Below are 27,239 nucleotides of genomic sequence, written 5' to 3'. Positions count from 1 at the left end.
TTTGGTGAAGCATGCTTAAAAATCACACATTTACTGGCATCGCCTAAAAGCCTTACATTCATTTCCGAAGGTCGTTTTTGTTGTTGCTGGGGACGGCTATGCGCCGATTCTAAACAACGTTTAATATAGCACAGATATCATTGTCCTGTTACGCATGCCAATGTACTGTCCATCAGAATGCATTGGCTAAAAAGAAGTTTGTGCATCAGGGGGATTTGTTGGGCAATGGCACCGACACTGTTCCGTAGTCTTTGACGACAAACGTTGGATCTTTGTCCTTGTCCACGGGACCCTTGAGCTTTAGCTTCTCGAAGATGTCAACTGAGGGTTCCCACTTCAGGTTCGAGCACACCACAGCGGCCACTATAAAACCAGCACCTACAAGGGCCCACGGCGTGGGTGCCTTGAGTTGCACGGCAGCCTGTAGGGCGAATGAGAAAACCACACTGGACGTGGTCGCAATGGCCACGCGACCGGCCTCGGCTAACGTGCATGCAATGGTTGGCAGCAAAGCCGTCAGCAAAGCCGTCAGGCCTGCACCAGCCGTGTAGGCTAAATCCAGAGGCTCAGTGTCCAGGTGACGGAGTTGCCCCAGAGCTCCTGCCGGGGGAACGCAGAGCACCACGGTGGCCACGGATGTCCAAAGAGATACCGTTATGGGTGATACCTGCAATTTTGATTGACACTTTTTATAATTTATTCAAAGGTAATATAATGCTTAAAAAAGCAAAATGATTCATTTGCCTTTCCGTGATTGGCTAGAATTGCTTTTGCATCCACCAAAGAGCAACCTGGATCAATTGCACAAGGGCAAGTGAGCCAATGCACTTTCTTGACCCTTACATTACAGTCTCTGATGAGATCCTGCCAGCCATTTCATTAATTTTATCTTTCTGGGTATAGATAGGGTACATAAGAGTCACACATGCAGCTTATCACCATGCTAGCATTCAAACATTCTGCTAAAGTGATGCCAGAGGAGCAGTTCAAGCCATCTATAACTTGCTCGCGAAAGAGTGGGAGAGAGGTGCCTTGAAGGGGCCCTGCAACACCTTTTCAAGTAGCCATGGAATGGATTTTCTAATTGCCTCGCTAATTCATGGCTGTAAAAATTTTCAGAATCCTTCATGTACGAGCAGAGTTAGATTTCTTCTCTCGTCCTAACAAAAGTGCTGGAAGCCTTAGTTTGGAGCTGAGAGAAGAAAAAGATAATTAGGCAGATCCCACATGGGAATCCACGTTATGCGAAGCAAGCCGTGGAAAGGTGACCATGTTGCAATTTTTTTATTAAGCGACACATCATGAAATGACGCTAAATAATGTACAAATGTCGCACACACAGACATATGTTGAAGAGTTGCAGATGTTTATATAACCAGTTGTTTGCACTTGTGCAACGATGCCACTGGAACATGTGCATTAGCAACACCAGAAGCTAATATGAAGCGCTGATGCTTGCAAAGATGCTGGCCCTAAACACTGCTACACAAATCAACTTCAGCGCATGACAACTAACCGCATCTGACGTTAACCCGATGTGGCGGCTGTATCAAAATAGCACACATGCAAAGTTTATAGAATTGGGTAGGCAGCACTGAAACAACTATTAACGTTTCCTGAAGATTAGCATCTTTTTGAAAAGTAGTTCAGAGACCTGGCGTAGCTCATTGGTAAAATGCTTCATTGGCATTTACCAATGAATACTTGGGTTCGAATCCAGATCGGACTTGTCGGGTCGACGCTACCGACGTCAGGTATTTCTTAACGCTGGCACGTTGAAATTGCCCATGTGTGTTCTCATTGTTACTGGGTACATACTAAGTGTCAATCACTTGTTGCAAATACCTGCATAGTAGCGGCACATTCCCGCTTGTGGGTATGTGCCACTGTCTGGCGGGAAGTGTTTGACGAGGTACGCGAAGGGATTGTGACATTAGTCACGTCGTATTCATCAAACCATCTCGCCTTCTCATGCTAATTTTTGTTCACGCCAAGTAAATGGGATGACCACGAGAGCACCCAAACGTAAGTGGATAGATAGATTATAGATAGACAGACAGACAGACGGACGGACGGACAGACAGACACGCTCGATGTCGCCGAAGTTCGCTAAGAAATGCTTCGCATTTAAAATTCCTGACAGTGGGCTGCGATATAATGGCTCGCTTGTTCTCGGTAGCCTCGACGTGCTATATCGAATAAGTGACCTTTGAAAGGGGAAAAGGAAGAGACAGGCGCAGTTCCGTTACTGCCTCTCTCAATGGAGGGCATTTCCACAGTTCTGCCCACGATATTGGGGTAAGGAGAGATTAAAAAAGGATAGAGAGGAATTGAAGGCATAGAGATAGAAATGGGGCAGGAACAGCCACATACAGAAGTAAGGAGAAGATAGGAAATAGGGACATGGTCGCAAGAGTCCGAGGGTAAGGCACCACTCAGCGAGAGCTCTTTTCGGTGTCAGGAGATGGCGTAGGGCGAGCCAGTCGGCCAGAGCGGCGCTGTCGTCGGAGATCGCGGGAGCACAACTGGTCAGCATGAAAGGCGTTTTCTGACCACCCTCAAAAAGTCTTGCAGGGCCTCTTTAATGATTGGCCGAGAGGTTTGCCTGACTGTACGCGTCATAGGCTTCTACAGTCAGCTGAGTGGGGCAGGTTGAAGTGCAAGACGCGATCCCTCAACCCCCTACCGCTTCCCTGGGCGCAGCATATCTGGCAGCCACATAGCCGTAAAGGGTATGCCAGTCTGCATTTCCTTCTCGACACGTGCACACTGTTCCTGGTTGGCTAGCTGGCACCTTAACCGTGACTATAGGGCAAAGGGAAAGACCATCTGTGCCACAGTTAGCGAGAAATCGGCGCTTTTGTTTTTGTTTGTGTGTCGCTTTCACTTCAGGAGAATGTTCGTTAAAGGGACAATAAAGTCAAGTAACAATTTACGTCAGAGTGAAAGCTCAATGTATGACAACATCTGAAACGACAATATTATCAACAACAGTGCCTTTTTCACCGAGAAATCAAGTTGAATGCACAAGAACACCTGCACCGCAGTAGGACATTTTCAAAATGATTTCGATGACATCAGACAGACTGCCTACAATTGATCACTAGTTATCGGTCTAGCTGCACTAAATAAATAACCTTCCGTGCATCAAGAGACCCAATAAAATGCTACTTGTTCGTTTCTGTTTGATTCATGGAAAAAAGTCACAGCCTTGCCGGAAAGGCGAAGCAATGAGGGCAATAGCAAAAATTGAAAGGCCACGCGCAGAGTGGAAATCAAATCGAAACATGCCCCGCATTCCTCATGCACAAATGACGCACAAAAGAACCTACTCACAGGTGCGGATGCACGCGAATGAGCGTCTCATTTGTTTCTTTGCTTTGCTTGAAAAGTGCGTGCTTTTTGCAAATGGAGACTGCAATTATATCAGTGACCTTTGTGTACCCGCTAACTACAGCAGAATCGTTCCAGGTAAAGCCCGAGGCAAGCCAAGGCGTACGACCTTCCCCTCCTCGCCGCCGCGAGATAAGGGCGCGTGAGGGAGCGTCGCTCCCCTTCTCTAAGCCGGGCAAAGTACGCGTAGGATATTAAAGCGAGCGCCGCCGCGCGATGTGGCTCAGTGGATAAGGCCTCGCTTTCCCGACGCAGAGGTCCCACGTTAAATTTTGCGCGCCGGATTCTTTTTTTCTGTTTTTTTTTCTGTCTTGCGTTTTCATACATATAGTTATGTGTACATATACGGTGCATGACATCGACGCCGATAGCAAAATCCAGCCGAGAGTGTCCATATAGTTGCTAATGCAATAAAAGAACCGCCGGACGTTACAATGGGGAATGGCGCGAGTGGTTCAAAAATCCAATTTTCGCATGGTTATACAGAACATGTGGTGCCATCAAGCGGGGCACAGTTGAACCAAAAACGCCTGCAATCTCGAAGCCAATGACGGGAAATTAGTCAATGATTGTTGTTGCTGCTGTGGCTGTCGCTCCTTTCGGTCAGCTGCTGGTGTTAGTGCACTAAGGCCGGGCAACGTTGACCGTGCGTGAGTCTGTCCGGTCCAGGGAGGAAGGAATTCCTTCCTCCGTGGTCCGGTCGGTCCGCTTCTTGAGGCGGGTAATTTGAAGTGCGCCAACCCGATGCGGACTACTAAAACGTGAATTAATTTGAAAAGAGGTCCTTCCTTGGCACAAACGTAAAACTACGAGGTTTCTGGACCGCTATTTAAACAATCGACGTCGACTTGATAGTTGCCTTTAGTGTCCCATTAAATAAGGTTTCCTGGCAAAGTTAGTTTTACCCTCTAACTGGTAGTGAAAAAACACATTCTGCGGAAAGCAGATGGTACTATAAACTGCTGGGCCCAGTCTTGCAATCGTGGATGGTAGATAAGGAGAGTTTAAAAGGGGAGCACGGATGTTTTTTTTTTTTTTTTTTTTTTTCAGGCGCACTCTTTTTCATACAGTGGCCTCTGCTCGTATTTTTTGGGAGATACCGGCGCCTGCTGTTTGGCGTCGCACAAAATATTGCATGTTATTCGCCGATAGCCGACAAAAACCAAGAGCGGCGTCATTTGGATTAGATTCTCTTGCATCGGGGGGCGGGGGGGGGGGGAGGCGACGTGCTGGTGCCGCACTCTATACTCTTCCAACATTTGGTAGGCAGTCATATAGCGCCCAAAGGAATCGCAACGGGAAAGAGTGATGGCGCGTGATGGGCTTGGCGGGTACTGACGTAACTTCTTTCCCTCATGCCATCTCACACTGAGTATCTTACTGCACGCTCGTTGGGACACGAGAATGCGTCGGGGATGAGAACGGGTTCGAGAAATCTTGGTGGCAGTCGATTCGTGAGGCACTGAATTCAATACCGAGGTCATCTGATAATTACCTGGAAGACTGGTTCTGCCACTTTCGAGGTTTAGTGCGACGATATGCGACGATCCAAGAAACTCGAGGACACAGTGCTAAGTCCTCGTGTCTTACCCGATCTAAACCAACAAAACAAGGAGAAAATACACAGTGTTTTGCTTTTCCTTCGCCACTGGTCATCAAAGCTGGCAGCAGTAAAGTCGAGTACGCATGCAATTTTCTGCATTGCGTCTAAAGGGGATAGGCATTAGACAGATTCATTTGGGCTTCCACAGCTGCTGTACTGGCACTCAAATAAATCTGTCTATTACTTTTGCATTTGAAGTATGCGCTGCATGCTTGCCTGGCAGGATAGGCGCCGCAGTATGACAAACGCCATGGCCTGGAAGAGGGCGCAGGCAAGCGTGATGACGATGCCCGATATGGAGGTGCCCACGTCGGGAGTCATCAGAAGGGTGGGCAGAAAGGCCACCAGGATTCCACACAGCACGAGCAGGCCGGCAGCCATCTCGCGGGGGCCGCAGCGCTCCTCCAGTATGGCGCAGCCTGCGCGCGGGGTATACCAACGTTACTAGAATATGCATACCAACGTTACTAGTAACGTTGGGGTTTACGTCACGCGTAAATCGTCAATCACAACTTGTGGACGACTCTCTTCGCTGACAGACACATGCGCTTCGCCGTTTCCTCCAAGTGTTGTCATACATACGTGACAGATGCGAGACACCTACAGAACAACACCTCGTTGATGCGTCCCCGTTTCGTACGATTTCTCGATGAAAACGTTCGCGATGTCATTGTCAAGTGAAACTGAGCGACGTTTGAGTAAATCTGCATTGTTGCACGTTCTCACTTAGAGCACTATAAAAATCCTGAGGATCTGCTGTATAGATATTCTAAATATATTTAATTACTTCAGCATGCAATTAATGAGGTGTGAAAAAAGTGGTAACGGTATTGGTTACTATACATGCTTGTAGCACGAAGACATGAAAAAAAAAAAAACATTTATGGATTCCCCAGAAAGGAAGCTTAGTTGCCGAAAAACTCGTCCTCGTTCGGGGATCGCGGGCAAAATTTTCGGCAGCTAAGAAAATTTCTTCCTGGGAAATCCGTGCCGATTTTCTCATGACTACGCACTACAAACTGGTAATTCCGATCTCGCGGGACTCTGCGCAACTTATTTTGAAACAAATTGATGTACACGAATATGGCAAGGAAGAGACCTCGTGCAAGCTCTCACCAAGTTGTATCTGCAAGAGACAAAATGACTTTACATTGGAAACGTCTGAGCTTTAGTGCCTGTGTTCACAAGCGCGGTCCCAAGGCAGTTGATCTGGGATGCCATTTACCAAATATCGCTGCGAACACCGGCATGGTGTTGATGAGGAGCGAGAACTCGGCCAGCGGCAGTGTGGAGCTGCCAAGTGTGAAGGTGAGCGCCCGCAACGCCAGCACTACGGAGACGGCGGCGAGGCCTAGCCGATGTCCCTTGTCGGCCAGCAGCTGTGGCCTCCATAGGGCGATAACAGGCAGCAGGTAGAGCACCGAACACACGCACCTCAGGCCGGACACTGCCAGCGGAGGTATCACCTGCGGTCACATAATAGGTTGAATATAAACACTTGACAGAAGTCTGTCTGCTTGGGTATGAAACTGGGAGACGATTTAGACTCGACCCAATAGTTTTACAATATTCCGTCGCTGAGTGCCCCTCGTCGTATACCGGCGAGACGAAAAACCTACCGCAGCGACTGAAGCAACACGCCAACGATGTGCGCCAACGATGTGCGCAACTTCTAGAATGAGCGCAGCGCAGTCGCCGAACATGCTGAGACGTTAGATCACCAGATAAATTTCGAAGCGACGGCCATCCTTGAAAGCGAGCCGAACTGGAGGAGAAGGTTGTTACTCGAGTCGTGGCACATACAGAGCACAGCCCATAACATCAACCGCTCTCTCGGAACCCTTCCCGCAGTGTATACACACGGCTTCACGGCAAACCGAGAGAGAGAGAGAGAGAGAGAAGGAGTCATTATTCACCCTGCGAGTGCTTTGAAGACGCCGCTGCTACATAGCCTCCGCAGTCACCCCTGAGGAAGGAACCAAGTCGGTTTCTAAACGTCGGGTTTCTTCAAAACTTTTTGTTGGAGTCTAAATCATCTCCTAGGACTCAGATTATATCGTTCACCACCAAAAGCATGTGCACTATAGGGAACTAGCCCCCCTTAGCATTTGAGGTTGACGGGGGGTGGCAAGCCTGACCGTTCGGCTGGCTGTGCTATGTCTTTTTTAGGGGTGAAGTTCCTCTGAAGTCCAACCTTGTCCTGCACCAGGCGGTTTACAGACAGACAAACAGATAGACAAACCAGACAGACTTACGGATGGACGGAAGCGTAGACGGGTGGACGGATGCTTGGATGGATGCATGAACGAACGCACAGACGAAGGGACGGACAGGCAGACAGACGGACAGTCTGACTGAGAGACGCACGGACGGACGCTTCGCCCCACTCATCATGATTCACTCCGGGGATATGGCGAGATTTTCTTTTATGCCATCGGGGGCATCTACAATCTTGAGGTGATGCCGCGAACCGCTTGCTGTAGAATCGCTTTTTCGATGCATCTGACCTCCTGTGAAGGACAGTCGTGCTAACTGGTTTCTGTTCAAACAACTGCCGTTTAACGGCAAATATAAGCAATACGCATATTATTCATTAAAGGTTAGTCGTTACTGTTAATGCTGTTAAGTATGGCTGGGCAACGAAGTCAGAGTGCCGAACAAAATTTATTAATACGTTCAAGCTTCTAAAGCGAAACCAGGGACACAATCGTGAGTCTGTACCATGAGTTAAAGACCACAAAGTCTCTTTTTCGTGATTTCTACCGTATAAATTTCACCTCAAATAGAATCAGCTCTCCCATAGTAGAGTACCAAGTACTCTGAATCGTTACCCACTCTTTCTGGACAAAAGACATGTATCTGTGAGCCTGCTGGTCAATCGTGATATTTCTCACGGCGCAATATTTGGCGCGGCGGCCTCATGAAGTGTGAGGCCCACGGGACGGCTATAATCTCGTATACACTAGAACACGTCGTACTCTAAGTCGTTAGCAATATTTTCTAAACACGTCTCCTTCACGCAATTGGGGTCTTTTCAGAGTGAGATCACAAAAAGGGATGTGTGCCGGTGCCGTAGTTGTCCGCAGCTGTCTGTAAGCAGTATTCCGCAAATGAAGAAAAATAAGTAAAATTAAGAAAAAAACAATACAGCTAGAACACTAAGGTCTCAATGGGATTCAAATCGGGTCCCGTGCGTGTTAGCCCAGCCAAAGCCTCCTAGATTTCCCTTGCCAGCCGAATTATCGGCGGTCACTTAGAAAGCGGCCGTCGTCGGAACTATGGTGGTGGCGCCACCTAAGTAGGGGTGTCTTCAAATAAGTTTTTACGTTTCTGGAGCTTATATGCAACAAAATAACGTAAAAAGTTTTAAAAAGGCATAGACGTAATTATAATTACCCTACGTAAGTGACACCGTCATTCAACAAGCAACTCCTTCAATACAAGGCATAGCCTCTGATATTAGTAGCAAACGCCAAAATTGCCGATTTCAAAGGCCAAGTACAAAGACCCTCACCCCTACGTAGAAAGCGCCGCCATTGATGACGGGCGTTTCGCGCTCATCCGGCAGGCAAGGAAAATCTAGGAGGCTATGGCCCAGTATTCTAACACTGAGCCACGCCGGTGCTGGAAACTATATACGTAGCAAAGTGGAACAACGAGGCGTTAGACACTGCGAATTGCGTAACGAGTATATTGTGGAATGCTCAGATCCCATTAAAAAAAAAAAAAGCTCCAGGCGTGATTCGTCGCCGTCGTCAGCCACGGGATGAAAAAATTGCACAAAATTCCTTGAAGGGTGTAATGCGTACCACGCTTCTCGAAATAACGACGAAGGATGGTATGGGGAATGCCTCCCTACAGTACACACCAGTCATAATGATTAATGGCGTGTGGAAGCTTGGGCAAGTTGGTAGGACATAACTGAATGCAGGAACAGCGCAACCTAGAAGTAGTTACTTCGTAACTTCCGTAGTTAGGTTGCGCTGTTCCTGCATTCAGTGATTAATGGCGTAGTGGGTACCCTGCAAGCGTGCTTGTACCAGTTACCTAAAGAGTGTTAAAGAAAAACTCTAAAAGCCCGCTCTGAGTTTAAATGCGTAAGTAACTAACTTGAGGATGCTGCCGCCCGGTTTTAGCCGATCCCCCCTTTGTGGACGAGTGCCGGCAAAGCAAAAGGTTCTTCTTCTTCTTCTTCTTCTTCTTCTTCTTCTTCTTCTTCTTCTTCTTCTTCTTCTTCTTCTTCTTCTTCTTCTTCTTCTTCTTCTTCTTCTTCTTCTTCTTCTTCTTCTTTTAACTTATAGCTTTTAACTAATTTAACTAAATTTTCAACTAATTTTTTAACTAAATTAAGAACTGTGGCACAGAGCGCACTGAATTAGCTCAAATAGTGACATTCAAAAGATAATATCGAAATTTTTCTTATAATTTCGGGAATTTTTGAGATTAACTACAGCGATTAAAAAAACGTTGTCTTATTTTGGCATCACTGCGTGTGAGCGTGTCTAAAAAACAATTCTTTGGTGCTGTGGTGTTTGCTAATGTGAACTTTTCTGTAACTTGATTCCATATGGTCTAAGTGGCGTCCGGAGCTAAGACAACTCAATGCTTTCCCATGATAGAGTACGAAGTATTTAAATCGTTAAAAACGTTTTATAAACACATGAATTCAACTGAACATTTTTACCTTCACCGGAACAGCTTCTGGCTCTCACATATTGAAGTGCGTATGGTGCTCTAAAGCGTTTGCAATTTATTCTAAACAGTCTGCTCTATATTAATACTAGGACAGCTTAGTGCTGTCCCATTGTAATAGAGAAGATATTATTTCAAAGGACATATGCACACACAATGCCATCTAGAGAACATTTCTTAAAACTAACAAGAAGTGGCTACTACAACATAGCATTACAGAGGAGAGAACGATTATCAAAGTCTAAGTCGTCGATAATTTGTTATAAACTTGCTTACTCGGCAGGACATGCTAATAATCATAACTACAGGGTATTGCGTACCAGAATCACGATATGGTCTTAAGGGATGCTGTAACTCCAAGCCCCACAAATTTCGTCGGGTTCTTGAGGTTCTTTAACGTGCTCCTAAATCCAAGGCAAGCCCGTAGCGAGGAATTGTTTTCAAAGGGGTTGAGAGGGAAGGGCGCGCTACTTGTTGAAGGTCTCGAAAAAAGCCGTGTTTTCATTACATTTATGCTCGGTCCATGCACCTTTCGGTCGATATCAGGGGGGGGGGGGGGGGCTAGGGCGACTTTTTTGGCTACGCATCTGGCCACCATGGCCGGGATTCAATCCCGCGACCTTCGTGCGTCTGCGGTTGACCTTCACCCCTTCCCCTCCCTGCTAAAGTGATCTCAATATTTTCTGTAATGGTAAATTACTCTTTCAAAATGCCATAATCGCCACACTTGCGATTAGCTGACGCTTGGTAAGTGTGAAATGCGGGGGGCTTCGCCACCTGGAATTTTCCTCACCATTCGCCGTGACGCCACAGATTTTAACTGATTGCTAGTTTCTGCGTATTTCTTCATCGGTAGATAAAAAGGGGGGCAATGAATTAGGGAGCCAAACAACTGGCATACCAAGTGTCAGAAAATTCTCTTGAGCCAGTGCGGCAGAAATACGAATAAAACGTTCTGAAATACGTGAAGATGACTTCGGAAATTCCGGCGCCAAATTTAATCATGAAACACTCGTATCCAACTTTCTCTTCAATCATTGATCCTATAATGGGGAAATTAACAACAATAGAGTTTTCATATAGTATAATTTATCCGTATAAACTGCAATTCATTATTCGTCGGAACGCCTCTGAGTGGACTGATTTTGTGTGTGTCGGTGTTTTTCTCTTATTTATTTTTAACTCTCCCTTTCTCTCTGAACCCCCTATTCCCCAACCCCAGTGTAGGGTAGCATACCGGGTATTAGCATCTGGTTAACCTCCCTGCCTTCCTTTTATTCTCGTTTCTCTCTCTCTTGACTTGAGTGGCCCTTCAATGGCCAACCATGCGAACGACTGTGCTTGTGACGCATATCCGTCGGTCCGCAATCACGGCGTTATCATTCGTCACGGTATCGAACCACTGACCTCGACGAGTCCGATGAGCAGTCCTCCGACGCTGATGGCGAGTCCCGTGGCGAGAGCAGCCGAGATGCCGGCTGCCTCGCGCCAAGCTGCCTGGGCCAACTGGGCGACGCTGCTGTGGCGGCGCAAGTACGGCTGCCCTTCCGCGCTTCTTCCCAGTCCGCCATTGGGTTCTTTGTTCTGCTCTCCGCTGGCACCTGCACGATAGAAATGAATGGTAGCCAACGATTCATACGCTTGTGTCGTTCCTTGTTTTCCTGTCTTTCTTCTGCCTACGCCCCTGACTCAACCTTATCCCTAACAAACGATTAGTGCTGCAAAACTTGCCTGTATATGAATAGCGTTAGCTCGTAATTTGTTTTAATTTTTTTCCTATTCATTTCGGATAGAAAACAGGTAAGAGAAAGAAAATGAATGGGTACATGCTGAGCACAAATTAACGGCACTTATGCTGAGACATGGGGTTCTTGTATTAAAAATAACTACTACTCAAACAAAAAAGTCGGGACCCCACCCCTGCCTTTCAAATGACGCCCCTCCCCCCCCTTCAACCAGAAATGAGTGGCTGTATTCGCCCCTGCTTTTGAGAGTAATCGCGAACAAGCGCCTATAGGGCACTTCGCCGCATCCCGCAGTGGCCGCGTTAACTGTATGCAGCTCCCGACGCTCAAATCAGCCAATGGCCGCGGACTTCGTGTTGGCGCGAGCGCTTGAATTTATGGCGTCACTTGTCCAAAGAAGATCTGGCGGTTTGCAAAATTAATTGCGAATTGCAGGCCGTGTTATGCCCTGTAATATTTGGCTTTTTTTTTACCACCTATCGGCAGGCTTTTCTGACTTTAGGCTGAAAGAAGCGTTGCAGGACCCAGGAAGCCTCACTGCACGACTCTTTGTGACCATTCACTTAGAATGTCGGCGTGTAATCCTTGGACAGCGCTATCGTCACGACTTTGTAGTTTCGTCGCTCACTCTCTTTTCCTTCATTCGTGTGAGCCCCGTTTACTCTTTCCAAATGCAGGGTGGCCATCTGGAAAATTCTTCTAGTTAAACACTCTTTACCTTTCTCTCTGTTGGTCGCAGCGTCATACTACACCCTAAAAAAGTTTTCCGGTGGAACTGCGCAATTACCATGAAAAGAGCTATTTGCCCCTCTGAAAGACGAAATCTGTGTGCAAAATATTGCATACGGCACGGCAAGGAGGGCCGCTTTCCTCTTTGTGGAGTAAAGCGGTCCACCGCCCCCCCCCCCCCCCCCCCTTTTTATTTTGGTGTACCTGCCAGAATGTTCGCGCCGTGTGCAAACGACCCATCGGTGCCTACACAAGCCTGTTTCCTTTCAGACGGTGCCGTAGTGTGGTGTGGTGTAGGGAGTAGTGTACACGCATGCTGACTGAGTGGTCTTGCGTTCGAATCCCGGGTTGTTGCTGCAAATTTTCCGAAATTATTTCCGAACGTGATGCTTGGCCGTCGATTGTACAAATAATCAAATGCCTGCACGCACTTCGAAAGGCTGGTAAAGTCAATCAAAACCTGACTTTTTCCTTTTGCGCGAAATAACTGTTGCTCCCTTGTGGAGTAACTGCGAGAGCACGGGGTAAATGCTCAGTTACTCCCAAAATGGAGCAATGGGTGTGGCAGATTAGTTACTGTTCTGTGATGATGATGATTCCCGGAAGAATGACACGATCCACCGCGGAGCTCAACCAAGAGGTGTGCGGCAGTAGAATTTGTGGGACAGAATAAACAAATAATAAAAAGGAGAAAAATAGGAACAACCTCGATACCCCTCTTCCTCCTCCACTTCTGATAGTATACAAAGCAATGAATGGCTATCTTGTATTTCATGGACCTCTCTCCACCCGGCGGGCTTCCTAAAAACTGACTCACCACAAACGGCACATTTCTACATTATTGTGTGTTCACAAAACGTGGTTAACGATTTAGAGTACTCGGTACTCTACTATGGGAGAGCTGAAAGCCATCCCACGGGCCTCACTCTTGATGAGGGCGCATCGACACAAAAAATTACGCTCGGGCGGGGACCGGGGTTGGTAAAAACGGAGCGTTTTTCTCGCAACGAGTTTTACTGTTCGTCCGACTACCTTCGGAGATGTCACCGTCAGTTTAATGCTTAATAAGAGTATGACGACCGCTGCGTCATGACTCACCATAGCTGTGCTTGTGCTGCTGCTTCGTCCCACTAAACAACGCAGCTAATCGTATATTTATGCTGCCGTGTACTGAAGTACACTAACATCGATGACAAATGCGATTCAGCTGGTGCCTGGGGCGCCGTTTTACAATTTTAAAGTAAAACATTAGAAAAAAGATCTAGGTCGCAAGTGCAGCATGATCCCTCACAAAAATATTCCACGTGCCTCGTGCTCGCATTTGTCTACTTTTTAATGTTTTTTTTCTTTTGGTTGTGCTTTCGTTTTATTGCTTCTATCATCTAAACTCTCTTTTCGGGCTTGCGTTTGTACATCGGTGAATCCAGCATGGCTTATATCGCGACCTCTCGCTCGTGCATGAATCCATGCATACACACACACACAACCAGCGACATGCGCAGCTGGCAATGATCGCGTACTAGCTGCTTGTACTGTGTTGTCAGTAGCGTGTGCGGGTGTATATATATCTATGCAGAGACAAAATGCGAAACAGCATCCGCCTGACGGCACAGGGTTTACAGACTTAATTTTTAAAACTAATCGCTTGTTTGAAGCCTTGTACAGTTTTAACGCGTCGCCAATTCAACGGCTTCACTCTGGGAGGTTCCCTGATTGAAAGTATTACTGTGAAGATTGATATTTCATGTAGCACATTGTAGTAAGAAACCAATAGTTGAGCTGTGACTGGCTTTTTTGATTGATATGTGGGGTTTAACGTCCCAAAACCACCATATGATGATGAGAGACGCTGTAGTGGAGGGCTCCGGAAATTTCGACCACCTGGGGTTCTTTAACGTGCACCCAAATCTGAGCACACGGGCCTAGAACATTTCTGCCTCCATCGGAAATGCAGCCGCCGCAGCCGGTATAATAATAAGATAAGTTGAACGATACGCTTTTCTAATTAGCAGCAACACCACAAGAGTGGCGATGTGGGCTTGTTGGTGAAACAGTTGAAAGAAATTTGTGTAGCGCGAGGCGAAAAAACAACACAGGAAAGAATAGACTGAGAAGACAGAGCGCTGTCTCTGTCTTCTCAGTCTATTCTGAGCTCTGTCTTCTCGGTCTATTCTTTCCTGTGTTGTTTTTTCGCCTCGCGCTACACAAATTTCTTTCAAAGCAACACCACGACACACAGCGTGTTATCTGATGCCCACTATGCCCAGTAACTAAGCCTTTAAAAATAGCAACAAGTACTCATCGCAATGTGACCACCGCGGTGGTACATTGCATGGCTTTGGGGCTCGAATGCAGACCCGAAAGTAGCCGCATCGAAACCTCACCGCTGCGGCCGCAATTCGATGCAAGTGAAACGCAAGAAACCCGTGTATTCAGATTTGGGTGCACATTAAAAAAACGCCAGATGGCGCTTCAGTAGACAAGCAGTACATTTTAAGCAGGAAATTGCAAGGCAAAAAGATCTACGACAATTCTCAGGGTTGTTCTCTGCTCTTCGAGGCTAGAATGGGAGTATTGCGGACAAGGAGGATTAAAGGGAAAAAAATGTAATCCTCCTTGATTACGGACCAAGACGTACAGAGCAAAATACGAAGGCACAGACACGGTATGTAGTGCGTGTGGAAAAGAGGAGGGAACGGCTGAACATTTGATAATGTTCTGTAAAAAGCTCCGCCCTATAGTCGAAGATAATGGCGCCGAATTTTTCAAAGCATTAGGGTTTAGGAACAGTTAAGGCAAAATAAACTTTAAACGGGTAGAAATAACCAGGAGGAGGCCAACTGATTGGTGGCTGCAATCGAGGCACGAGTGTAATTCAATCCTTAAACACTGTGATAGTACTTAAAGTCATAACTAGGTGGCATGAGCCGCCACCCGATCTGAAGGGCACAGCCGGATACATCGATCCATCCATCCGGTAGCACACCGGACACGTCCCCCACCCCCTGAATTGTTTTTTACGGGATGCAGAGCGCAAAACGACACTTCGCAACACTTAGATGCCCGCACCCCACGTCAGATCAAGGGCGTGCCTTACCCGGAAAAAAATTGCTGCCGACGCTACTGCAAGACAGTAAAAATTTTCGAAGCCCTCTTCTATATACGGCGTTCCTCATAACCGTAAGGAGGTTTTGGGATGTAAAGCGCCAATCATGATTAGGAAGTAATGAGCTCTATATTTAGTAATCTATTTTCGCAGTCTCAGGAAACACATCGCGTGTGACAATATGGCACAGCTTAGAGTCATAGGCAGAAATCTTTTTTAGTGTGTGTGTGTGGGGGGGGGGGGGGGGGGGCGAAGGCATACGTTTAGGATATGGTCATTTTACATTATATTTTTTAGGGGAAGTGAGGGGGGGGGGGCATGGGTTTGGTGTGCCACCACGGGCTATGCCACTGGCACCGGCCGTGTCCATGAACTTGCCTTCTGTAGCCAGCTTGGCCGCGGCCACTTCGACGCTGACGTCATCGCCTGCCTTGCTGTCCCCGGCTGTCATGGCTGTGCGGATCACAGCTGCCGTCGGACTCCACAGGTGTCATTCAGCGTCCTGCGGTCAACGGTACATCACACTGCGACATTCACCTATTCGAGGACACGCTATATACGCGAAGCGCTCTCCACCTTTCAGACGCAGTTTGTCGCAGAACAGTGATTTAAACAGGGGACTCTTGTTTGCGTGATCTGGCTTTAACAATGCTACGAGTAACTAAACTGAAAGGACGAAGAAGATACAATAAGTGTAAGAAATTAAACGCAGAAAGGAGGCACACAGTACACACATTCGAATTTTCACTAAGGACGCCCATATTTGGAGATCAGGGCCGAAAAGACGCGTTAGCTTAAAGAAAAATATCGAACTGAAACTTTGAACGCGAATGTATATTCTGTGCATAAACTGGAAATACAGTACTTAGGATTCGTTAATTTACTTTTTTTTAATACTTCCCGGACCTGTGGCTTATATATTGTAAAGCTGATTTGTCTGCAAGCTTGGCGTATGGAAAGAACAATGGCCCCAAGTTGGGATGCGAACTCTTCAGCACTGTGACCTTCGAAAAAAGGAAAAAAAAAAGAAGTTTGCACTAGAACGCACAAGGCTAGAAACAGCGAAGCTGCAATATTCTGAAGTGTAATCTGGTTCCTTCTAAGTTGCTAGGCTTTGCTATAAGTGATGCTGGGGTGTTTTTAGGTTGTTGCTCTCGGTCGCTTGGCCAACATTGGCTGACATGTAGTCAGCATCAGCCAGCACTAATGAGTACTATCACTATTTAATTAAATGCGCGTAGTTGAATTCACATGACGTAGACTGTATACTGCCTGATCTGCCTGATCACGCAGTACCGCCTGTACTGCGTGATCAGTTTTTTTTTCTGTCAGAGCTATGACATCGCACCAACTTATAGAATCTGGGAGGACAAAGATCTCGATCTCCATATTGCTTCGAAGAGGAAGAGAGAGAGAAAGTGTAGTTTTGTCTTTTGGGTTGTTCACTCTGCTGATTTATCTATTCCACATCTCTCCAGGGGTGCCGAAGCCGCCAGTTTCAATTTCGCAGAGGAAAAAAAGAAAGTGAAGACACGTTGTACATCAGCGTGCGAAGCTTCCTTCGGAATGTAGAGTAGGGCTCTCGTCATTCACGACAAAGACTGGATATGTTAACGAGCTTATGGCGCAAAGAAACACAAGAAATTCTTAACGAGCTTATGGCGCAAAGAAACGCAAGAGAAGGACAAGCGCAATCATTGGGCAAGCATTCTTTGCGCCATAAGCTCGTTAGGAATGAACCAACTCGCTTACCGAGTCACTCTACTAGATATCTAATTTATCAAATGGCAGAATCGGTGCCGCTGACGAACTCCAGTTTGGAGCAATCGACTGTGGCCTGTAGGGCAACACTTCCGGATCCGCGATCGGAGCACAACGTATTGCCGCTGGAGCAAGGCAGAAGGTCTTATCTTTCGAGTGACGAGTTTCCTAGAGTAGCTTGCACACAGGTATTCTATGCTGCTGTCGAATTCTGTCGAATTCCCATTCGTGCACAGCAGTTTCAGCGTCGCTGTCAATAACCGACGAATTACTCGGGGAGAAATAGATTTAACTCGGAGCTGTTTCTATCGAGCAGCGGAAACAATGCCGCACGATTTGCCGACTCATCCACGCCATCCGCCATAACGACCAAAACAAGCGACTATATACCGGCGGCTGCCCCAAGCAGACATGTTAAAGGAAGTACGTCACGCCGAGCTCTCCAAGTTCACTACGCCGATTTCAGCGGACTTTTCCTGCTCCACGAAGTGACTCCCGCTCTGAATCTACTCCGATTCTTCCCCTGGAACTCTTTCACTCCCGCCCTCACTCCGCCATTGGAACAGATTCGCTTCAAAACGAGCACAAAAGCTAGCTCCGACACTGCCATTGTAATTCAACAGTAGAAGAGTAGACTGCTGGGCGAGTTGACTGCGCTCATAGGCGAGTTGTTGGGCGAGGTGTAATTGATACCTTATAAGTGCCCTGCACGTAGACGTCAGTCAGACACGTGCAGCTTCGCTCCGTACTGGTGCGCTCCAATATGACACGGTGCCAATGTGTCATATTCAGGACCTATAGTCATTGGAACGCTGCTGACGTGTGCTGTACAAGAACTTACAGCAGAACCAGTGCGCCTAACCACAACATATGCAGCTTTCCAACTTATCATCTGGTCCTCCAACATGGCGGTAAATTGACGTCAGTGCAAGCCAACTAATACTGAGAAGAATCCAAAATGTGAAAGTGCGCGCACACACATATTAACTCTTTGGCGCACACGCTTTCGAGGGTGTAATCCCTCATAGCGTATCGTAACCGCCGTTGACTTACAGCCAATGAACGTACGTAAACGTATTAGTCGTTGCCATAATGCATCGTGACGCTAAAGAGCTATCCGAGCATCATTCGTTATCATTAAAGCAGCAATGCTTATTTGTTTCCCGCTTCACTAATATTTAGTTCTTGATGGATATCTGGGTTTTACGTCCCGAAACCACCATATGATTATGAGAGACGCTAATAGGGAGTTTTAGACTAGCGCACCGCGAGCCCTTGCGGTGCGGTCGCTGCCACTGCGCATGCGTCGTAACGCGAGTCGGCGTTCGCGTTCGCGGACCGCACGCAGAAAATACGAAATTGCGTGTGGTGATGGCGGCCCGCAAGCGCTGGTTTCGAGGCTACGGTGTCGCTGCGATCGTGCGTTGCGGTTTGCAGCAGGGCGAACGCTATTCTAAAACTCGTATGGCGCGCGCTACGCCCGCAACGCCCGCAGCGCTTGCAAACGGTATTCTAAAACTCTCTAATATTTAGTTCTACCTACGCACAGTGTCGCAGCTGCTACAGCAATCGAGATAATGCAGAGTCAGCGAGTTCGCTTCATGTATGAAACGTAATCGTAGATATAAGGACAGCCACTTGCGTTGTTTACCCCACATTTCCGAGCATCGCTGTACAGGTGCTTCGCTGCACTTGATGCTTCACCGCCACCTGCAATAGCTGCAGCATGTGAAAGTAATCTGATCACAACGCAACTACGCTGACGCGTGTGCTTCTAATGCATCTGTGCCGTGGAACTGTGGAAGTAATTTGAAGCTTCGATATATATATATAACTCGACACTATATATACAGGCTAGGGTACGTGATTTAATGCCCTTATTTCTTGTAGTGCGTCTACAGTAGGAGTCAACGTGTCTCCAGTGGCATAGGTGCCGCTGTCGAACTATACGAAGCGCCACCAGTGGCGCCCCCTCATTTCCGGGGCGTCAACAACTTCCTGTCATTTAAGGTCCTCAACTGTTTCATACAGCTATATGCTCATGTCGCGGCTTTTGTACAAAAAATAAGAAAGAAGAACATTGCCAGGAAGCGTTTGAGATATCCTGACGAAGAAGAGGTGTCATACGGTTACCTGCGTACAGGTCTTCAGATCGTGGGTGTGTGTTTCTACATCCTGAAAATTCTTATAGCGGAACTTTTAGTGGCCGTCACATGTTGCAGAAGTCGTGTGACCCGAGCGCGGATATGTCATGTTTAACGTCATAACACGGCCGTAAAGGTTCTGCCCGCGGCGTTGCGTATAAGTACGCTATTTTGCCAATGTCAGTGGTTCGTTGGCCCGTGCCACTGGGAAAGCCAGTAACCTATACGTCGTACCGCTTCGTGGTTCTTACTGTTTTGCCAGCATCACCAGAGAGGGCAGCGATGTACCGCTCTACCAGTCTCGACAACAGGGACGTTTCTGCTCGGGTAACGTGATTAATCCAGCATGCATGGGACGTCGACTGCAAGCTACAATTCTAAAAGTTAATTCGAACACGAACACACGACACGATCACTCACACACGCACACACCCAGGCATCAAACACACACAGCGCTGACTTCCAACTGATTTATAATAGCTCGAAGGCTTGAATACATACTTGACACAAGTCTCTCTCTCTCTCTCTCTCTCTCTTTATGCCTGCGTTTGTACACCTATACCTTTTTTTACAAAGTATTGGTACTGGAAGTCAGTTACAGCTAGAGATGCACATTGCCGATAATTTTGAGCAGTATAAAAAAAACAATTTTCTTCGTTTTTTTCCCCGATATTTTGGAAAAAATCAAAAATAGCAAATTTTCTTTGGTATACGGCCATAGTTTATTGCCATATGGTATTGCCAAGTGTCAAAAGCAATTACTTTCATTTTGTAAATAACAGAAATGAAATGATTTCTCTCTTTTCATAAATGAATACATCATATAACAGATCAATAGTAGGGCAGAAGCATCACCATGAACTCATTTAGCACTCTGTTGATGGGTGCGGCTTCCCAGGGTTGGTATGGTAGATAGAAAAAAAGAACCCAGAAATGTCTATTTCGTCGTGACTATGGCTATGAAAACATTGATTAAGATGGCAAAAATAGTAAGTACCAACTCAGTATCACTGGCTTCATCTGGATGTCGCATTGTGAAAAACGTAGCTGCTGTTGCAGTGCATGCAGACACCAAGTATCCGTGTCTCGCCACCGGTCGCTTCGAGCGTGAAGTACTTCCACATCAGAAATTAGCCCGACCATTGCAGAATCTACTTGTTCGTGGCTTTGTAAGCTGACTGCCGCCGCAGGTTGCAGTGTACGAGAGAAACTCAAAGCGGAACAATAATGGGTACCAAACAATCATAAACCGCCCCCAACATGACCACACCCGAACGACAAAATTACGTTAAGACGAGTTAAGCTGACGTTGAAGCTGACTCTATGTGGTGTCGATGGAGACTGGTCACCCGTCGTTTGGCGTTTTGGTATTATGTCCGATGTTGCGGTTTCACGTTGAACGCTGGGTGTTGCCTACGGTTTATTTCTGTACGTTTTACCCCATGGAAATTTCGGTGGATTCTTCCAATTACGCGAAAAACAAAAAACAAAAAAGAGTATTTCCCGGAATTTCGTCTTTTTTTCCGCACTTCGCATTTCATCACTGAAATAAAAATAAATACAGCCTCGCACACAGACATCACTGTCCCTCCCAGAAAGATGTTCCATGCAATACAACTTACTTATTTTCGTGACGTAAAGTGCTTCCCCTGTAGGTTTTTGGATAGCTGATACTCCCACATAGACACTATTACTGGTTTTGACCCACAGACATCACTGTCCCTCCCAAGAACATGTGCCATCCAATACAACTTACTCGCTTTCGTGACGTAAAGGGCTTCCCCTGTTTTTTTTGTTTTTTTATAGCTTCAGATATTCTCATATAGACACTCTATCACTGCAGGTAAGTGGGAAACTTAAACGTCCCGATAAATTTCCTCAGGGATTTTGGCACTGATGCTTGGCCACACACAATTTTGAGCCAATAACGACGAGCTTTTTACTATCGCGATGAGTAATGTTCGCAGTAGCACAGAAAAAAGTACTTACGGTTCGAGATGAAACCAGTTGTTAGCACGACTGTCTTTTACAATTGAAGGGCAGGCGCACTGCGGTTCTGCGGGTGGAGCTAACATTTTTGGGTGGTTGTAACCAACACTCAGCTATCAATTGTCCTAAGGTATTGACGTCAGTACTTAAAGAAGATGCTTTATATATAAACAATGACCTTTCCTTTGATGTTAAGCACACTATTTACGTTATCAGAACGGCATAGTTTTATGAATGACAGCGGACGTTAAGGCTGGCGCGGCTTTCTAATAGAAGCGATGTGCCAGTACTCAGAATTTCTCTAGCTTGTACCGGAAGCTTAATTAGACTGAGTATGTGCTATTCCACGTAGGAGCAGTTTCACTGAGCCCAACAAGACCAAGTGCTTTTGTATGCATTCTTCAATAAAGTAAAGATGAACGGAACATATGTTGTTACCATGCTGCCAGGCCTTTTTACTTGCAACTTTACTATAGCAAGAGAAAACATTTAATGATGAAGTATTTTGAGCTTGCAAACAAATGTATGTATATAAGCTAGCGCAGCTGATGCTTTTGCATATGTACGCTATATTGATGGGCATAGGTTACCTAAATATGGTATGAGCGAGAACATAACACACTACTATAGTTACCGCTCACTGTTGTAATCGTGTTTTCTAGTTAGTTTCGGCTGACTGAGATTTCTTTTTGAAACGTGAAAATGTACGAAGTTAAAGTACACAGCGCCAATTGGTTTCGCCTACATTTTGTTTCAACGCCCATTCACACTCTTTCCTGCTAGATGAAAAGAAAAAAAAAATGGAAAAGATTCATATAGAGACAAACTGAAGCGATGTGCTGTTTCATTCTCACCAGCATCAATGTGCGGGTGCTCCATTTCTGTATTCCACCCGCATTTGAATTCACTAACCGTGATTGTTATCCCAACTCGAGACCTTGCGCTGCCGTTCACTTCAACAAAATCTCAGAAACTTCAAAATAGGCAAACTTCAACGTTACGCGCGCAAGATAGTCCGCATAATGTAAGCAGCCATCTCGGCTCGCCCTTGGACCTTCGAATCCGCAGTGTACAGCCGGTTACAACTGAAGAAGAAGGGTAAACTGCACCTACAAAGACGCAATCATACTAGCACGTTTTCGGTCGAACCCTAAGTGTCTGTTCTCGTCTAATGCAAATGCAACACTTGTTACGAGTTAAACGTTCGTGGCCATTGCTTAAAACATTACGTTTGGCCGAGCAGCGAGGTCACGATCCCTGAACAAATTTACTCGATTCTTGATCTAAAATCAGCGACACCAACCAAAATAAGGAGGTTCGGGGAAAAAAAAAAGCCGTTTAAATCTCCTTGACACCAACCTACCTTCGTGGAAAACAGAACCACCTGAAGCACTCGAAAAGTGTTTGACGTCACGATAATGAGCAAGCGCTATTGGATGACGCGTGTGTGCAAGTTCTCCGTGGGAGGCACAGCGATGGCTGTAGGCGCAGCTTCCGTTTTTTTTTTTTTTTTTTCACGTGCGGGGTGCGTATACGCGCTCCGCAGCATAGAGTTTCCCAAAATAAACTAGAGGGCACCCTGGCGCGGCGATCGTTCAGCGACCATGGGAATGATGAGTAGTACACACGTTTGCCTAGTCTTCGTACTTGCAGGTGGCGAATCGTACTTGCGGCTTCGTTTACTGCTAATTACGGTTTTGTTTTGAAGGAAAGAACAAACCCTTTTGAACTTAATGACTTGATTCAAAATGGTAAGCCTAAAGAAATAAGGTTGTAAAGCGCAAACGGTGAACATTTGCTAGTTTATGTTTTCGTGAAAAAACAGCTTCAAGACACACGAACACGCACGGAGCCAAAAACAGGCCAGAAGTACGAAGATTAGACAAATATGTGTACTACCCATCATTCCCATGCTCGCTGAAGCGCCGTGTGTTGCAGCTCCCTAAGACACTAGCGCCAGAGTTCTCTCTAGTGTATATTGAGAAACTCTATGCTCCGCAGTGCCATGTGTAGCCACGTCAGAGCCGCGAGGGAAACGAGCGCTGGCCTTCGATCACCACCAAAGCGCGCGGGCGCTTGATCTCGTGACTTCTCGAAATGGACACACGTGATGACTGCCCGCCTTTCATTTTTCTTGGCTCCCTGCCACGCGCTTCCCCGAGTATACGAAACGCGGGGCGTGGTGTAATGGTTCGCGGAATTTACGCGGGCATCACAGCGGCGGCGGAAACTTCTACGGCGAGGGCATACGGTCTTTATCGGAGTAAGAAACTTCACAGATAGCGCTGTTTACAGAAGCGTGCTTAACCTTTTGATGCAGGACGAACAAGATTACGAGAAAATAGAAGAAAAAAAAAAGGGCTAATTTCGAGTGGAGTAAACTCAAGCGAAGGAGTCGAATTCAAACCCATAATAAGAGAAGAAAAGTGCTGCGCGTTTAATGACAGTACCGAACTCCGGGGACTTTCACTATGATGCCGTACGCAGTGAAATTCGTTTTAGAAATATGAGCATCAAAGCGGGTAACATGAGAAACTTCATACCTCGACGCAAAGCTGTTGTCAGCATTGAAGTTTGAAGGAAATGATCGCATACAGCACGCGCTATAGGAACTAGCATTCCACTATATCATATGACACGACTGTGGCTCATCCAGCTGCGTTGTACAAGTATATGGAGCTCCAAGCTGCAGAATGTGTGGCAAAAGGAAGTAGAAAAAGAAAAGGAAGGGGAGTAATTAAGCCGCGCGTCACTGCCTTCGATGTATACCTGCATGCTGTGCACATGGCGCCATGGCCATGGATGCTGAAAGCGACAGGCCAACTGCTACCGTATATGGCTGTGTTATTTACTTAAGCGTGAAACTTCGCTCAGCGATGTAGCCTAATAATTGTGATTGATTAATATGTGGGGTTTAACGTTCCAAAACCGCTATGTGATTATGACAGACGCCGCAGTGGAGGGCTCCGGAAATTTTAACCACCTGAGGTTCTTTAACGTTCACCGAAATCTGAGCACACGGGCCGAGAGCATTTCCGCCTCCACCGAAATTGCAGTCACTGCAGCTGGGATTCGATCCCGCTACCTGCGGGTCAGCAGCCGAGTGCCTTAGACACTAGACCACCGCGGCGGGGCCGCTGAATAAATGTAAAGCCCTGCTTGCTGGATGGTATATTTAGGAAGCGCTGGTGCAAAATATAATGCGTCTATTGCATAAATAGCCAAAAGAATGTGCGATTCACTCAGGCTTACTCAAGATTGAATTTTGTATTTTGAATGAATGAATAAACTGAACTGAACTGAACTGAACTATACCTTGCGCTTCGCACTCACTCAGACTCAAGCTCACCAAAATGTTCCTGAGCCGAGCTCACTCGCTCTCACAAAAATTTTCTTCAAACGGACTCTATCGTACTCGGGTCCACCTATAGATTACTCCCCCGGACTCTCTCAGACTCAGAATCACGGCTCGGTCTGAGTGAGTCAGAGTAAGTGAAATTGCCGACCTATGGTTCATTGGCAAATTCTTATGGAGTGGAACACCAGGCTGCAATGGCTTAAGCTTTGCACGTCCCGTTCTGCCAACTCTTCGGGAGGTGGTCCTCTGTGACCTCCGTGGCAGGTTAATTGATATGTGGGATTTAACGTCCCAAAACCACCACGTAAATTATGAGAGACGCGTCAGGTGTCAGGTGCCGAGCACGAAGAACAAAACACGGGGAGAACCTGCGCACCAGATATTTAGGTATCTTGAGCAGCATGTTAGGAATCAGTGCGACGTCTAAACCGCTGGTGTAGCCAGTGAAAGAGGGGGAGAGAGTATCTTTGGGGTTCATAGGCCGCCCCCGCCCCTTCCAACATTTTTAAAATTATGCATGTGTATGTATACACGCACACGTACAAACGCACGCACGAAAATACGTGAAATACGGTTAACCCTCACCTTCCCCGGGAAAACATTTCTGGCTACACCACTGCAGGTCCACCGCATACACATCTGAGCGCAACCTTTTCACGAAATGTTGAACCGCAGGGCCGGCGTAATCTACGCTAAGAGAATAAAACTCGCATGGTGATCTATATACATTCGCCTAAAATGGCCCCGTGACGAAAGCAATTTTCTTTTTCTCAGTCTGTTTTGAAATATTTGTGACGTTATGATTACTTTCGTAACCTTGCCTTCTTTCAGCTTATAATTTGAACCTCTTTATATGAACAGTGAAAATTCGCGTCAAGGTTGCCCTCCATAACCTTCCGCAGTTAGCTAAGTGGATATCGACCCGACTCCATGTAACGGTATACGGTAACAAAGCAAAGTTGCGTGAACCGACTTCTTGTCCCGATTGTAAAGCTTTAACGGCTTTACTGTGCGGACCCTCAGTTCGAACTTAACTTTCCAAGCTAGAACAAGCTTCCAAATAATAAAAAAAAGATGCAACAGAAGCACGTTCACACGTCTGAAATAGTGGGCAGGGGTTATGTTCGGCGCAAATTGCCCTAATATTGTAGACTTCCCTGCAAGCAGCCTTTGATTACTGTGGTGCGTGAATCGCGCTGCAGTTAAAAAGCTATTGATCACTATAGTGTGAATGGAAAGTTGAAGAAAGAAAAAGAAATAAAAAAACAGTGTTGCAGTCATGCGTTTCGAGATCAACAAGGTCAACAGGCCTCTATGCACTCCTATAATCAATACGGGACCTTTTTGTATACTTGTTCGCCCCGCCGCGGTGGTCTAGTGACTAGATACTCGGCTGCTGAAGCGCAGGTCGCGGGATCGAATCCCGGCTGCGGCGGCTGCGTTTCCAATAGAGGCAAAAAAGCCACAGGCCCGTGTACTCAGATTTGGGTACACGTTAAAGAACCCCAGGTGGTCGAAATTTCCGGAGCCCTTCACTACGGTGTATCTAATAATCATGTGGTGGTTTTGGGATGTTAAACCTCACATATCAATCAAATCATTTTTGTCCTTGTTTCCGGACTTGAGAGAATCGTCTACATGTCAGGTAGACGACTCTCTCAAGTCCGGACTCTCTCACTACGTCGACATTAGCCTCCATTTTATGGACACGGAAGTTCGGCACCTTGCAGAAGAAATCCAGATCTTTGAAAAAAGAAAAGAAAAAAACGTGCAGCCAGATTCTTTCCGTGAAGGCCGTCGAACCAGTAAAACTCAAGCCCCCTTCGTCAGGCTGTTGTATTTCTACACTTTCGCAAGTCTTTTTAAGAATCGCTGTGTTTTGAAAGTTTTCAATACTACATGTGTGTTGTCTTACTGCGGGTGGCTTCTTCCTCGGGCTTTCGAGCATATATTCATTGCGGAATGGCGAGCGTCACAAAGAACCAGCACCCGCCTTCATATACTTCTGTTGACTCTTCAGAGGGCGGTGACGTTTCTGTGGCATTTTCCCCTATACGCGCTCTTCTCGGCACTTGGATGGTTTATTTAATTTATGCTGTCCCCGCCGCGCTGGTCTAGTGGCTAAGGTACTCGGCTGCTGACCCGCAGGTTGCGGGATCGAATCTCGGCTGCGGCGGCTGCATTTCTGATGGAGGCGGAAATGTTGTAGGCCCGTGTGCTCAGATTTGGGTGCACGTTAAAGAACCCCAGGTGGTCAAAATTTCCGGAGCCCTCCACTACGGCGTCTCTCATAATCATATAGTGGTTCTGGGACGTTAAACCTCATACATCAATCAATCAATCAATTTATGTTGTTTTAGCGCCAGTATTTGGAGAGTGGAACCACGATGTCCCGTGCTTCGCTCGCGGCGGCTGTTATCTTATCTCGTCGATTGCGAGGAGGAGTGTCGGCAGTTGCTCGCGGGTCGTACGAGTGGCAACGGCGGTTTTCCCGCAAGTATATCACGAATGTTCCTTATCGAACGGTCGATAGCGCGACCACTCAAAAAGGGGGACGGCGTGTTGACGTCAAGCGTGGAGCCGAAACAGGATCGCTCGGCGGTTGTTACCAGTTCAGGAAATTCCGCTGTGACGCGAGTCGGGATAGCGCCTGCTTCGCTTTCGACTCTGGTTTTGTTGGCGCAATGCCCTGTTTTCAGACATTTAAAGAGATAAATAT

At 46.7% G+C, this 27,239-nt stretch overlaps 1 protein-coding gene across 1 annotated transcript in view; it reads right to left on the bottom strand.

Annotated features, from left to right (window-relative positions):
- Window positions 1–27,239, bottom strand: part of LOC119181377 (solute carrier family 35 member G1) — a 41,283-nt gene continuing 14,044 nt past the window's right edge. The window contains exons 2-6 of the mRNA XM_037432604.2: window positions 15,647–15,770; window positions 11,096–11,289; window positions 6,222–6,462; window positions 5,213–5,415; window positions 1–667 (exon numbers count right to left, since the gene is read on the bottom strand). Coding sequence (XP_037288501.2) covers window positions 206–667; window positions 5,213–5,415; window positions 6,222–6,462; window positions 11,096–11,289; window positions 15,647–15,719 — 1,173 coding nt within the window. The 5' untranslated portion in view covers window positions 15,720–15,770 and the 3' untranslated portion in view covers window positions 1–205. The remainder of the gene's footprint in view (window positions 668–5,212; window positions 5,416–6,221; window positions 6,463–11,095; window positions 11,290–15,646; window positions 15,771–27,239) is intronic.

Source organism: Rhipicephalus microplus, chromosome 3, assembly GCF_043290135.1.
Source record: "Rhipicephalus microplus isolate Deutch F79 chromosome 3, USDA_Rmic, whole genome shotgun sequence".
NCBI classification, from domain to species: Eukaryota; Metazoa; Arthropoda; class Arachnida; order Ixodida; family Ixodidae; genus Rhipicephalus; species Rhipicephalus microplus.
Note: the sequence above shows the minus strand (reverse complement) of the source record. Positions and strands in the feature narration are given on the sequence as shown.